The sequence below is a fragment of the Loxodonta africana genome, chromosome 3 (genome assembly GCF_030014295.1).
Source record: "Loxodonta africana isolate mLoxAfr1 chromosome 3, mLoxAfr1.hap2, whole genome shotgun sequence".
In the NCBI taxonomy this organism is placed as follows: Eukaryota; Metazoa; Chordata; class Mammalia; order Proboscidea; family Elephantidae; genus Loxodonta; species Loxodonta africana.
The window spans coordinates 131,092,168-131,107,708 of NC_087344.1; the positions used below are offsets into that span (position 1 = coordinate 131,092,168).

General features: G+C 37.7%; 1 protein-coding gene across 1 annotated transcript in view; it reads left to right on the forward strand.

Annotated features, from left to right (window-relative positions):
* Positions 1-14,377, forward strand: part of CLCA4 (chloride channel accessory 4) — a 37,661-nt gene extending 23,284 nt beyond the window's left edge. The window contains exons 8-14 of the mRNA XM_003411110.2: positions 3,620-3,797; positions 5,724-5,830; positions 9,204-9,419; positions 9,960-10,227; positions 11,542-11,712; positions 13,237-13,467; positions 13,860-14,377. Of these exons, the coding sequence (XP_003411158.1) occupies positions 3,620-3,797; positions 5,724-5,830; positions 9,204-9,419; positions 9,960-10,227; positions 11,542-11,712; positions 13,237-13,467; positions 13,860-14,275 (1,587 nt within the window). The 3' untranslated portion in view covers positions 14,276-14,377. The remainder of the gene's footprint in view (positions 1-3,619; positions 3,798-5,723; positions 5,831-9,203; positions 9,420-9,959; positions 10,228-11,541; positions 11,713-13,236; positions 13,468-13,859) is intronic.
* The last annotated feature ends 1,164 nt before the right edge of the window (positions 14,378-15,541 follow it).

A 15,541-nucleotide genomic window follows, 5' to 3' on the forward strand; every position in this document is an offset into this window, starting at 1 on the left:
ACAAGTTGTATGATATGATTACACCCTAAGCCAATCCTCATTTCCGTTTCTGTGAACTGAGTTTGGGCAATCTAATGGTTTACCTATTAAAGCAGATGAAGCAGAGACTGTTAGTCCTATTTAGGGAAAGGTGGATGCTGGTTAGGGAAACCCTGGTGGTGTAGTGGTTAAGTGCTACTGCTGCTGACCAAAGGGTTGGCAGTTCGAATCTGCCAGGTGCCCCTTGAAAACTCTGTGGGGCACTTCTATTCCATCCTATAGGGTTGCTATGAGTCAGGATTGACTCGACAGCACTGGGTTTGGTTTTGGTTTTGTGGTATGCTGGTTAGAGCATGGACTTGACATCAGAATCCCGGCTGTGCAACTTACTAGCTGTGTGATCTTAGGCCAAGTTTCCAGTCTCTTTGTACACTTACCACCTTATCTGTAATTATCTTTAAAATACAGGAAAATAAGAATGTCCATTATGAGGGTTAAATGAAATGATACATTTAACACACTGAGAAAAATACTTACTATATTGCATAGTAAATATATAATTCACATAAACTGTCATTATGAGCATTACTTTTATCCAGATGGTCATCTTGAGCTTGTAATATCAATTGTGTCCTTTCACTGCTTAGAAATCTTTACTGCCTCCTCACAGTCTATAATATTAAGTTCGAATTCCTCAGCAGCCTGATGTTATTCAAAAGCTTCCCACTCCCCAGTAAAACTGCCTTCATGCATCTTTCCAGCCTGATTTCTCAGTTCTCCTCTCCTGATGCTCTATTCTCCAACCAAATTACTGCACACGTTGTTCTCCAAGCCCCTATGTACTAACCACCTCCATATCTTTGCCCATGCAGTTCCTAAAATGCTTCCTTCTTTCCCATCTTTGCATGTTAAAATTCCACCAAGTCATCAAAACCCTTTCTCCTTCATGTTGGCTCTCCTCTTACTCCCAATTATATTGAACCTCTGTCTTTTGTGAATTGCATGGCAAGTTACTGCAGATGTCTAACATGCAGGCCTGGGTTCAAGTCTTAATTGTCACTTAATGGCTCTGTGACCTTAAGCATGATTGTAAACCTCTCTAGTCCATCTCTAGTCCACAGTTGCCTCACCAGTAAAATGGGGTAATAAAAGCTAGCACATAGAATTATTCATGTTTTCATTTATTCAACATTTATTTATTGGCTGCCTGTTTTATGGCAAGCAAAGCACTGTGTAAGACACTGGGATACAATAAGAGCAATAATTACAGATAGTGGAGGGGGGTTGTAAAGAGGCCAAATAGGGTGGCATGACAGAGAGTAAATGGCAAAGGAGAGGAACTGCCTACTTTAAGTAGAGTGGACAATCAGGTCCTCTCTGAAGAGGTGTCATTTTATTTCAGATTTATGTCTTACCTTAAGCTTAAAGGAAGGGAAGGAGCCAGTGGTTCAGGCAGAAGGAGGAGCACAAAGTCCCTTAGGAAAGGGGGAAAAGAACTGACTTGTTCTCAGAAATGATAGAAGCTAGTGGTGCTGGAGGTGGGTGAATGAGGAGGTACGAAAAGTGTTTGGAAAGGTAGGCAAAGACTAGAACTTTCAAAGCTTCAGAAATTAAGGTGAGAGGTTTGGATTTTATTTTAAATACAACAGAAAATTATTGAAGGGTGTTAAGCATTAGAGAGGGGTGATTAATTTTTGTTCTAGGAAAACGGCTCTGGTTGTCCCATATAAAATAGATTGTAGGGCTCAAGCGTGGTAGTAGGGAGATAGGTTGGGAGCTTGGATTTAGATTAAATTATATAACATATAAGACACATGTAACACATAGCAACAATTCTATAAATAGTAGCACTATAATGTTTTTTTCTCTTGGACTATAGAATATTCTGCCTTATATTTTAATTGTGTCTTTGTTGCTTATCACTATAATCTCCTAAATCTCTGAAGCAATGCTCCATAAATATTTTTTAACTGAACTCAATTTTTTCAACATTCTAATAACAACAAAGGAACAAATATACCTAATAAGGAATAACCCAGTGCCGTCAGAAGCATGGATATATAGAACTGGAAGACACTTTAATCTAGCTCAATCCTCTTCTTTTACACATGAAGAATTTGTAACTCAGAGAAAATTAATGATGTTTCCATAGTTACAAATCTACCCAGAGAGTGAAACTAACAATGAAATTTCATAGATACTTAATTGAACTGTCCTGTGAAATGCTAGAGTAAAAGATTCTTAAGGCCTGCTTCCCTGTAAGCTACCTCCATGAATGCAGAAGCCATGTAGTTCCTACTGAATCTCAGCATCCAGCACATTGACTGATACATTATAGAAAGTCCCCAGTAAATAAACAATGCAAGAAAGGGAGCGGTAAAGGAGAGATAACGCTACATCACCAAAGGATCTTCATGTTGCACGCAAATGAGTACCCATTATCGGATAGGGATGTTGTAACTATGGGAAAATCTGTGATGCTTTTAAGTTTCTAAGTAATTATAAAAGCACTTCTCTATCTCACAGTTTGGATTTAATGCATGTCAGAGAATATTTCTCATATGCTAGAAATATGTAATAGTCACTGCTTGCCTCCAAACTTGCAAAAATAGTGATGAGGGGGGTCACTTTTTTCTCTGATATAAGCCTTATTAGGGGTTTCTGCATCCCAAATCCTCTTCTGCAAATCTACCCACACCTCCACTCTTTCTTTCTACGTCCATGACAACCACTGCTAATACATCATAGCATTTTTTCTTCTTGGCCTGGACCAAATTTCTTAAAATAGTGTTCAAAGAAGCCACTACCAATTAAAGCTGTCAGCGAAGATGAGATAGCGTTGCTTTCCTGGGCTAAGTTCTCTTTATCCTATCTTGTATCTTGTAGGTACCTAATATTCAGAACTCTGAGTTTTCAAAATATTTTGTTTTGTAGTCTGATGTAGAAAAAGAGTTCAAGTTACAAATAGAACTCAATAAATGCAATCCATGTTTACTTTGAGCACCACCTATACGCTGAGTTCTGTGCTATTACTTTTGGAAGTAAGATAAAAATTTTTATCAAAGTCTCTAACCTCAAGATACATAGAGCTTTATAATTACACTGAGGGCTTCCTCATTATTACATTATTTACATTTTTATTTATGAAATGTTATGCATTGACTTTTTCTGTTGAGGGGGATTTTTTCTGCATCTAACTGTATTTATGACTGACCATACACTGAGGGCTTGGCAGAGGGTAGTTTTGTTAAAGAAAGCGGAATATTTAATGCCAAGTTCCCCCATTATATTTCGGTGTGTGGATGTCCTGAATTCCTCAGCTTTCTCTAATTATACTTTTGGGGTCTGGTTGTTCCTCAAGCTGAGATATCACTGTCATTTAATCCAGGGAAGATTTTCCACAGCCATGCTCCCACATAGCTTTATTTTAAACATTTCCTGTAGCAGGTAGATGCAAAAAAAAAAGTTATGGCTAAATTCCCCTGGGGGTTGTGCATTACAGATTCTATGATTTTAAAACAGAGGCTATGTCTTCTATTCTGCACACTTGTTGATTTTCTCTGGAATTTTTTTTCTTGTTCCCACCAGCCCATTTGATTTAGGTATACCTGGTAATTAACACCCTAAATTATGTTTGCAGATAATTAAAGAGCGTTTCCAACAAACAGATGGATCTGAAATAGTGCTGCTGACTGACGGGGAGGACACTACTGTAAGGAGTTGTATGGATGATGTGAAACAAAGTGGGGCCATTATTCATTTAATTGCCTTGGGGCCATCTGCTGATGAAGCAGTAATAGAGATGACCAATGTAACAGGTAAAATATGACCTATAGAGTCTAGTCCTTTGATAGCAATGAATAAATGAAGAGGCTGAGAACTCAACAACTTCTCTCAAGTTCCTGATCTGACAGACACTGTGCCAGGAGCTAGGGACCAGAGTTGAGCCAGACACAGTCACTGCTCTCAAGGTGCTCACAGTCCAGCTGGCCTGAGAGACAAATAAAACTGCTAATCAGATAATATAATCACATAATATTCCCTCATAACAAGAGAAACACCTAGGAATAAAGTTCTGTGTGAGAAGAGGAAGCCATTAATTCTCCCAGGATTGGATGGAGTCAGGGAAAGAAGGCATCAAGGAAGGTGACTTCTGAGCTGAGCCTTGAGAAAGGTGTTGAACTTCTTTGGGAGAAAAAACAGGTAGGAGAAGATTAGAAGATTAGGCCATAAGCAAAATCATGTTGGGATGATAGTGCAAACATGTATAGGGAATGGTGGGAAATCCAGTGAGACCAGAGCGCAGGCTGTAGGGTGCAGGACAGGATTAACAGAAGCTCAGGTTTAACAGATCTAAAAAACAAAGTTTCTAGATTAAGCATTAATTATGGTAGCTATATGGAGTCCTGGTGGCGCAGTGCTTAAGAGCTCGGCTGCTAACCAAAAAGGTGGGCAGTTCGAGTCCACCAGCCCCTCCTTGGAAACACTATGGCGCAATTCTATCCTGCCTATAAGGTCGCTATTACTTGGAATCAACTCAACGGCAACGGGTTTGATTTGGTTTTATGGTAGCTGTACGGAGCCCTGGTTGCCCGGTGATTAAGTGCTCAGCTACTAACCAGGAGATCAGCAGTTCAAATCCACCAGCCACTCTGCAGGAAAAAAATGTGGTAGTCTGCTTCTGTACAGATTACAGCCTTGGAAACAATATGGGGCAGTTCTTCTCTGTCCCATAGGGTCACTATGAGTCGGGATCGACTCAATGACAATAGGTTTGGTTTGGGGTTTTATGGTAGCTGGTAGCTGTTGTCCTTGACACACATGTGATGGAAATGGATTATATGTTTCCAAGGCCTTCTTGAAGGTAGCAAATATTCTTCTGAGTATCAATTATTGTACTGAGTTGGCTTCTAATGTTACCAAATATATATTGGCTTTTTAAATATCTTAGTTTTATAAACTTCCACTGTTTTCATAATGCTTTCATGGCTATCGTAAGGTTTATTTCTATCTCAAACAAACCCCCATAAGTAGTACTCTTTTGGACTTGTCTCTGTTGTTTACAGTTTTTCTATCTCCTCATTGCCTGTTATTTCTAGGATACCTCCATTTAGCGGCTCATTAACCTTTCTAATTTTCTGATTCTGACCTACTATGGCTGGAAAAACCAAAAGCCAATATAGTTAGAATTGTATTTTGAATAATGTCCCTGGATAGCACAAACTGTTTTGGGCTATGAACCGTAAGGTTGGTGGTTCGAACTCACTGAGCAACGCCATGAAAGAGAGGCCTGGTGACCTGCTTCCATGAAGCCCAGAAAACTCTATGGAGCAGTTTTACTCTGCAACACATGGGATCACCATGAGTCTGACAACAATGGGTTTGTTTTTTTCAGCTTGGTATCTTAAATAAAGGCAAATAATTCCTCTAAAGGGCTGTGAGCTTTACCACATGGAACTGAAACATCTTTTAGTATTCTACGGTTATTTGATATATTTCAGCTAGCTAAAACCTTAGCTAAACCGTAGATAAGTGAGGTATTAAGATAGTTTACACTTCATAGTTATGACATTTGTAGATTAAATTTTTCGAGTTAATCTTTACACCTGATATCAGCCTATGCTAATAATACTGAAAGCATGATTTTGTTCACATTTTATTACTTTATTATATATTATTAATAACTAAAATCCGATTAGTACTTATTTCTAGAAAGTAACTTTGCTAATATATTTACATTTTAGGGGGAAGTCATCAATACGCTTCAGATCAAGCCCAGAGCAATGGCCTCATTGATGCTTTTGGGGCCCTTGCATCAGGAAACACCGATATCTCTCAACAGGCTCTCCAGGTCAGAGTTCCCATCCTTGGGTTTTCATGTCTGCACTTAGCTATAATCATGTAAGAGAAGGTGGTAGCTATATACTTTGAATTCTATGTTTTTGTCCTAGTAAAGTTTTAATTAAAATATAAACTTCAGCCTTAAACAGGAATTATTATTTAAATACAACCCAATTATATGGTGAAATGAGAGTTTACATGCATGATTTTGATATTAAGTGATTTGGAAATAGAATAGGAGTTATACAAAAAAGTATATGCTATAATTCTGCTAAACCCACTCCTTTTGTCACCTTCTGTGCCTCAGTAGCACCACTATTTTCAGTTACTTAAATTCAAAATCTTTGAGTAAACTGAGATTCTTCTTTATTCATGCTCCATATACAATGTCAGGCAACAGGTTGACTTTTCCTTCAAAACATGTTTTACAAAAAACTGTTTCTCTCCATATCCATTCCTGTATGTGGATACAGAGTCTATTCAAGTCATTTTTTTGCTAAGACTGCTATCTTCCATATTCAAGTTCATCAAGTCACTGCCTACAGTAAAACTTGCTATAATTACCCAATCAAACCTATTTTGCTCTACCTCAAAACAACAAGGAGCACAGAGTATATTTAGTATCTGTTAAATTGGATGTGGGCATAGGATAATATGTGCAGATTGGTATGGGAGATCTGGTCTGTAGAGCTATCCTGCAAACTGGGCTGCAAAATAATTTGTAGATCTAGTCCTTTAGTAGATGGAAAATAAATTAATTGAGAATAGAAGTCAATTTTGAGGTTCTCGACGTGGTTGACTGAGAGAATGATAATTCCACTTACTGAAATTGAAAACTAAGTACAGAAAACTTATTTCGATGAAATTATTTGGTGCTCTGTTTCAGCCTTATTAATTTTAAGTAGATGGTAGAACATTCAAATGGCATTCTCCAAAAGGCATTTAAAACTATAATAACAGAATATCAAAAATCAGCTAGTAAGGTTGGGCTGAGGACTGTGGGGACCATGGTCTCAGGGGACATATAGCTCAATTGGAAAAGCATAGTTTATAAAGAAAATGTGTACATTCTACTTTGGTGAATAGTGCGTGGGATCTTAAAAGCCTGTGAGCAGCCATCCGAGACACTCCCCTGGTCTCACCCCTTCAGGAGCAAGGGAAATGAAGAAAATTAAAGACACAAGGGAAAGATTAGTCCAAAGGACTAGTAGACCACAACTACCACAGCCTCCGCCAGACTGAGTCCGGTACAACAGGATGGTACCTGACTACCACCACTGACTGCTCTGACAGGGATCACAATAGAGGGTCCTAGACAGAGCTGGAGAAAAATGTAGAACAAAATTCTAACTCAAAAAAGACCAGACTTACTGGCCTGACAGAAACTGGAGAAACACCAAAAGTATGGCCCCCAGATACCCTTTTAGCTCAGTAATGAAGTCACTCTGGAGGTTCACCTTTTAGTCAAAGATTAGACAAGCTTATAAAACAAAATGAGACTAAATGGACACACCAGCCCAGGAACAAGGACTGGAAGGCAGGAGGAGACAGGAAAGCTGGTAATAGGGAACCCAAGGTTGAGAAGGAAAAGTGTTGACATGATGTGGGGTTGTTAACCAAAGCCATAAAACAATATATGTACTAACTGTTCAATGAGAAGCTAGGTTGTTCAGTAAACCTTCATCTGAAGTACAATAAAATAAGTAAATAAAAAGACAGCAAAAAGAAAGAAAAAAATCAGCTAGTAAAGAGACGTGTGATGAAGGAGGTGTTCAAAGTTTATTTGCTTCCTCTTCTGTTTTTCTTTTGTAAGTTTCACCAGTGGTTTGTCGATTTTGTTGATCTTTTCAAAGAACCAGAGTCCTCAAAAAGTGTGGAGGAATCAGGAAGAAAGTTTTTTTCCCCTCACTTGAAATGTTTATGGTTGCTTCTTAAGTAAGGAAATAACAAAAAGAAAGCAAATTTTTTGCAAGATTAATCTGAATTCATGTGCATGGTGGGTAGGACTTCAGCGAGTGTAGTGGCCAGCAAGAACCTTGTTACAGTGATCTAACATGAGTTCGTGGAAACATGGACTTGAATGGTGACAGCTGGATTCAGAAGAAAGGCTGCATTGCACATAATATTCCCCTAGAACTTCTATGCCACTAAACCCCTCTAGCTTTCCTATCCTATCCTGATAGGGAATCTTTAAAAAGTCATTTGTATTCAAATTGAACTTGATAACAGTACTTTGTCCACTCAAAGATATGTGCTCTTAATAGAGGTCCGGGATTTTTGTCAAAAAAAGAAAAAAAAACGATATTTCAATGGTAGAATTCACTCCCTTCAGGACCAGAGTGAAGGTATTTTTGGCTTAGAACTAAGTTGCAGTAGAAGTGGGGTTTCCCACTGTTCCTGAAATTACACTTCCCTAGAAAGCACCTTCTTGGGCAATGGATAAAGCTGGCTTTTCTTGACTAAGAATTAGCCACAAAGACTTTTCAAAAACTCTTTGTTCAAAGTTCCTCTCAAAGAATGGTCCTATCTTTCACTTGCTTTCTTCTCAGCATTCTAAACTTCAAAGAATTCAGTTTGCCCTTTTCTCTTTTTGTTGAAAATTTATTGCCCTGAAGATATTCACTCTTTCATATCTGTAAAATTACTTCAGGATTTCACACCAGGAAAAGATCTATGAACCATCGTCTCAATTATTTGCTAGGCCTCATTTTCTTCTTCAGGCCATCCTCACCCTATCTCTACTCAAATACTCTAAACCCATTGCTATCCAGTCAATTCCAACTTATCGACCCTATAGGAAAGAGTAGAACTGTCCTATAAGGTTTCCAAGGCTGTAATCTTTCCAGAATCAGGAAACAGACTGCCACTTCTTTCTCCCATGGAGTGGCTGGTGAGTTGAAACCACTGACCTTTGAGATAGCATCTGAGCCCTTAACCACTGCACGACTAGGGCTCCTTTCAAATACTCTAGTCAACATTTAGTATTTTCCTTTGGGACATCATGAAGATGGGCAAACTGAGGGTAGAACATACACACACACTCTACAGCGAATTCTTCTCTATGGCTATAGCACCGTTCAGTGCTGAAGCCTGGGTAAGTGTTTGGTAGACAACTGATAAATAATAATAAGGCCATCTCTCAAACAGTAAAGCCCAAGCTTCTACTCTAAGCTTTTCTCATACCTTCTCCTTTTTACAGATCCTATATTTCCACACTTTCTGACTGTCAACTGTCATATCCCAATCAGCTTTCAAAGAGTTCACAAGCCTAATTGGCATGCCATATATAAGCTTGTTCCCAGGCCAGAAATTAAAAACTATCTTTAAAAGAAAATGAAATCATTCTCTTCTCCAGCATTAAGTTTTAAAATATATTCTAACAGCTTGAAAGTACGGGATTAACCCTCACCAATGATCTCTGGATGAATGGCACAGTAATCATTGATAGCACGGTGGGAAAGGACACATTCTTTCTTGTCACATGGGACAAGCAGCCCCCCAGTATTTCTCTCTGGGATCCCAATGGAATACTGATGGGAGGATTCACAGAGGACGTAGTTTCCAAAATGGCCCATCTCAGCATTTCAGGAGTTGCAAAGGTGAGAAATCAGCTTTTAGACTTCCTTGCTTACAGGTTTTTTAAGTTTAAAATAAATTGTGTAATATCATATGTTATTTTCTAAATGCCTGATCCCATTTTCAAAATTAAGATAAAAGTAGAATGTACTTTCCATCCCTATGTGACCCTGAAATTCGATGGAAGGAAAAAAGAACTTATGTTATCAGGGAAAAGAAGAAAAGGGTAAAATATATGCAGACAAAGAAGAACTTTCGAGAGGAGATATGGGTAGAGTCTATGCAACATGGTATGCACACACCTACGGCCTCCTTTCTTACTAGCCCCACTCTGAGGCCAAAGAATAAGGGCAAGACAGAGGCAAACTTTGAAAATGAATTTTATCAGGTGATATTTCATCAGGTGTATAAACCATGCATGGTGCTAGTGGAAATGCCTGTTTGAAATACCTCCATTCTCATGTCTGGAAAACTGTATAAACTCTCAAAAACTTGTTTTTGTATGGAAACACAGAAAATAGCTTCACCTTGAAAACTTACTATATTTCCATTGAATTTTTTAGGTGGGCATTTGGACTTACAGTCTTCAAGCCAAAGTAAGTTCAGAAACATTAACTATAACAGTAACTTCACGGGCATCAAATTCTTCAGTGTCTCCAATCACAGTGAACGCTAAAATGAATAAAGACATAAACAGCTTCCCTAGCCCAATGATTGTTTATGCAGAAGTTCAACAAGGGTACTTACCTGTTCTTGGAGCTAACGTGACTGCCTTCATTGAATCAAAGAATGGGAAAATAGAAACTTTGGAACTTTTGGATAATGGTGCAGGTAATTCATAGATTTTTAAAATAAGCCTATATTTTCATAAGTGGGGCTCTGTAGCATTGTGGGGCAGTAGGACAGGCACTAGAAGAACTGATGCAGATAACCAAAGAACATCAGGAGAGGCAGGAAACTCTGTCCAGGTGATACCTACAAAGTGCTTATTAGCACAGTGTTTTCCAGATAGTAGGCACTCAATAAATATTAGCTATTGTTACCATTATTGCTTGTCATCTAGTCCAATCAATGTCTGGTTGTCTTAGAGTAGTGGTTTTCAAACTTTAGTGTCCATGTGAAACAATTGGATAGTTTTTTAAAACACCAATTGCTGGGCCCAACCCCAGGACGCCCAGGAATTTACATTTATAACAAGTTCCTGAAATACACAGATGCTGCTCCTGGTCCAAGGATTTCACTTTAAGAGCTCTGAGTTAAGAGTGTTAACCTCCCTGGGAATTGTGTTTGCAATTTGGCAGATAATTCCAATGCTGGTAATATCAGGAAATATACCTATAATACCCTATTCCCCTGCTTGCTCAAAAGGTTATCCTAATAGTAGAAAAGGTTTTCCACTGTCAGAGAGGGAGTTAATGGATCGATAGAGCAAGAACTGAATCTTAAAAAAAAGAAAGGAGTGATTGAGAATAAGTCTAAATAGGTACTTTGTAGTTGACTATGGTGAGAATGAAACCCTGGTGGCGTAGTGGATAAGTCCTATGCCTGCTAACCAGAAAGGAGGTTGGCAGTTCAAACCCACCAGGCACTCCTTGGAAATTCTATGGGGCAGTTCTACTCTGTTCTGTAGTGTCACTACGGGTCGGAATTGACTCGATGGGAATGGGTTTGGTTTTTGGTTTTATGTTGAGAATGAAATCCTGAGCAGACACTTGTTCTTTAGTGAGGAACCTATGGAATTGAACAGAGGAATGACCTAATTAATGAAATAAGGTTAGCAGGAAGTAGACTTATTTGCTGAGAAATCAGTAAGAAGGGTCCTATAATAATCTACAAGTAAAATGATAATGGCCAGAATGGTGAGGTATTTATTGTACATATACACATATAAATATGGGTATTATGCATATATACACATATATGTGTGTGTATATATATGTATATCAATCATAATAACTCAAAGATATCAATTCAACAAGATACTGTCTTCTGGTAGAGCATAAGGAAACTATTCTCCAAGAGAAGAGTCTCAACGGGAGCCCAATATAGGGTATGGGCTTATAAAGGTCATATAGTTGACTTAGGAAATGCATATATTTCTCTTTTTCTTTGCAATAGTAATTTATTCCTTCACTCCTATTACAGGTGCTGATTCTTTCAAGAACGATGGGGTCTACTCCAGGTATTTTATAGCTTATTCTGAAAATGGCAGATATAGCTTAAAAGTACGGGCTCAAGGAGGAAAAAACACTGCCACAAAAAGCTTGAGGCATCCACTGAACAAAGGTGCCTATTCACCAGGCTGGGTGGTGAATGGTGAGTAACTCATGATATCAGAAATCCAGTGCTGGCTTGAATAATAGACTTCAAACATTTTACTACTCAGAGTATATCTTTTCCCATTATGGAATGAAGTTTTCAGACAAACACAATAAATGTAAGTCCCTGGGTGGTACAAACAGTTAGCATGCTTAGCTGCTAATCAAATGGCTGGAGGTTCAAGTCCACACAGCGGCACCTCGGAAGAAAGCCCTGGGCATCTACTTCCGAAGAATCAGCTGTGGAAAACACTAAGGAGCACAGTTCTACTCTGGCCATGAATCATATCTGACTTAGTGACAAGTGGTTTTTTATTACTATTAGCAGTAGTTGGGAGTGATTAACCTAGATCAACAATAATAAGCCTAATTTTCAGCTCAAGATGAAGGAAACAAGCCAGTATTTTATGAGCCTAAGTAGAAGCCAGTGGCAGAATTTGTCCTCAAATCACAGATGTTGTAAAAGATATGTAAACATGTAAACGTTTATTTGGAAAGTCAAAAGAAAAAAAGTGTGGAGTAAGGTGACAATAAGGATTAAGAACAAATTCTTTGATAATTTTCCTTTGTCTTGTTGCTTATCTTGTGACTTCTCAGGGCTTTCTGTTAGCAATTGGAATATAATCAAAAGTACTATCCTTTAGCACTTGAAGCATAAACGGAGGGAGCTGGTACAAGTGCATGGAAGGGGACTGGCAAGGATTTGTCCAGGTTTATTCTCACCCTGGAGATAATTTGAGAGGTTAAGCAATTCCTTTAAAGAAAAGAGATATTGAATTATGTAACATTATTTACATTCTTGGGCCCTTAATACCAAAGAAATTCGCAGTTTGTAGTCTACAAGATCCTGGTCAGGATGCCAAAGGAAGAATTCCCCCACCGATGAGTGTGACAACAAAGAAATCAGTGACTCGCAATGACTCTCAATGTCACCATGCACTAGTAGAATTTGTTTTACCAAACTGCCTATATATTTTCTGCAGCAGAAGAATGGTGAAAAGAGGAGTTAATAATACATAATTAGGAAAAAAAGCCAAAGTTCTGTTGAATTAGATCTTATATAGTCACTAAAAATATCAAGAGTTAGAATACTCTAGGACATAAACCAAAAACCAAACACAGTGCCGTCAAGTCGATTCCAACTCATAGCAACCCTACAGGACAGAGTAGAACTGCCCCACAGAGTTTCCAAGGAGCGCCTGGTAGATTTGAACTGGTGACCCTTTGGTTAGCAGCCATAGCATTTAACCACTACGCCACCAGGGTTTCCCTCTAGGACATAGCTCATCGAAAATATCATTAACTAATTTCTCATAGAATTTCAAAAATATCCTTGGGTTATATTGTCACCATATTTTTTATTCTTGCTGCACTACCTTGACTTATGATTTTGTTGCCACACTTAGTAAAAATGTGACTGTATATATGAAAAAAACTAAAGGAAAGGACAATCAGGTTGGGGAAATCAATTCACTGGGTTCTGGAACCGAAACCTGTTATAACCAGAAAGTTTTCAATGCAGGGGAAATTGAAGGGAACCCGCCAAGACCAGAAATAAATGATACTCAGACAATTTCGGAGAGTTTCAGCAGAACAGCATCTGGAGGTGCATTTGTGATTTCAAATATTACAAGTAATTCCTTGCCTGATCTGTACCCACCAAGTCAAATCACAGACCTTGATGCCAACCCCAATGAGGATCAGATCACTCTAACATGGACAGCACCAGGAGATGATTTTGATGTCGGAAAAGGTAAGGTAAAGTGTCATGTGGTACTCACTTATGTGAAAAGTGTTTGAGAGAAGATAGGTTGAAAAGGTAGATGAAAGAAGAAGCAATTTTCAATTATCAGCTCAGTAAAGTATTAATTTCATAATCATAAATTATATTCTAATTTTACAGTGTGATATATTTTAATCAATCAAACATGGTACATTTTAACCTATCCCAATTTTTTATATAATGCAGGTAGCAATTAGCAGAGTTTTCAAAGTCAGAATTCAGCTTTTATTTAAAAATGTGTAAGGTTTTGCATATGAGTGTGAACTTCAAATAACTAAGCAATATTTTTGATGAGAAAAATAAATATAAATTGAAAGTAGTGTGCTTCAACTCCTGAACTACCTGTAACTTTTTTTCCTTAGTTCAACGGTATATCATAAGAACAAGTGGAAGCATCCTTGACCTAAGAGACGACTTTGATCACGCTCTTCAAGTAAACACCACTGATCTGTTACCAAATGAAGCCAACTCCAAGGAATACTTTACATTTAAACCAGGAAATATCTCAGAAGAAAATGCAACACATATATTCATTGCCATTCAAAGTGTAGATAAAAGCAATTTGACATCAAAATTATCTAACATTGCACGAGTAGCTTTGTTTACTCCTCAAGCAGATCCTAGTCCTGGTGAAAATCATCATAACACTGGAGTTAACATTTCTACCTTGGTGTTATCAGTGGTTGGGTCTATTGTAGTTGTTAGTATTATTTTAGGTATCACCATTTGCATTTTAAACATGAAAAGAAATGCAAGTAGGCCTAGGACTGGTTTTTAACAAAACCAACAAAAATGAAGGATATTTGTGAATTTTTTAATGTATTCTGTTTAATCACAAACTCATAAAAATAACCTTAAGAGATCTCGGAAGGATACTTTGATTAAATATAAACATCCAGGAATATCTGAAAAACTATAAGTCAATATTAAAAGTTTAATTATTTTATTTATCATATATAGTGATGAATAAAGATCCTTTTTTCATATTGATACCTAGTTGTACGTTATTTGATACAAGCATTTTCTAGAATATTTCAAACTTCATCAAAAAATTAAAGTTGTCTATTTGGGTAGTCAGAATACAAGCGTAAGAAAGCAAAGAAGCAATATTTGCAGGAAAATGAGTTTAGCCTTGGCCCTATTAAGTATAAACTGATGGTATTATAGTCTCCAAAAGTCTTCAAGTGTTTGCTATAATAGCTAAGGTCTTGTTTATTGCAGTTTATGGAAATAGAGGATATTAGTCACCACCTGTCAAACCTACTTTTTCTTTATTTCAGCTCAATACAAACATATATCTATTCATTTTCCCTTAAATAGCCATACTTCCTTGTGTACTTTTTCTTTCATTATAACAAAGAATTACTACAGCTACTATATATTGCCCTTGTTTACAGATAAAGGAAAGTAACTATTTTTGAACCACAATATTTTAATTCATTTCTAAGAATCACAGCCTAAGAGACAGAGCTGTACTTCAAAACTCACATCTGATTAATTTGAAGTATGATGCTCGAGATGTAATTCAACACTGTATCTTGAAGGGTCTTTCAGTCATAGGAAAGAGTTTGAGCTTCATTCTATGTTTAGAAGGAAACAATTGAAGTTCTACAAGTTTATCCTAATTTACACTTCAAAAAATTTGCTCTGGTTGTTGCGTGGCAAAGATATCTGAAGATATATGATATAGTGTTCAGTTAGGAAGCTATGACAATAGTCTAGGATGAGAGATAGTGTGGCTTGAACTAGAATGTTGGGGGAAAGTATCTCATCATCCAGTCATTCAAGCCAGAGACTTGACCCCTTATGTCTTCACCCTTTACATCCAGTCAGTCAACAAGTCAGTTACATCTTTTTAACCCCTCTTCTGTTACCTCTCATATTCACTGCCACTGTCTCAGTTCAGCCTCTCACCATTTTCTCCTGAATAAAGATGGTCCCCAATTGGCCTCCCTAGCTTCAGTCTACCCTTCCCAATCCACTTTCTACATTGCCCCTAAAGTAATCTGATCAAGGACTTCTCTGTCTAAATAATTAATTAGCT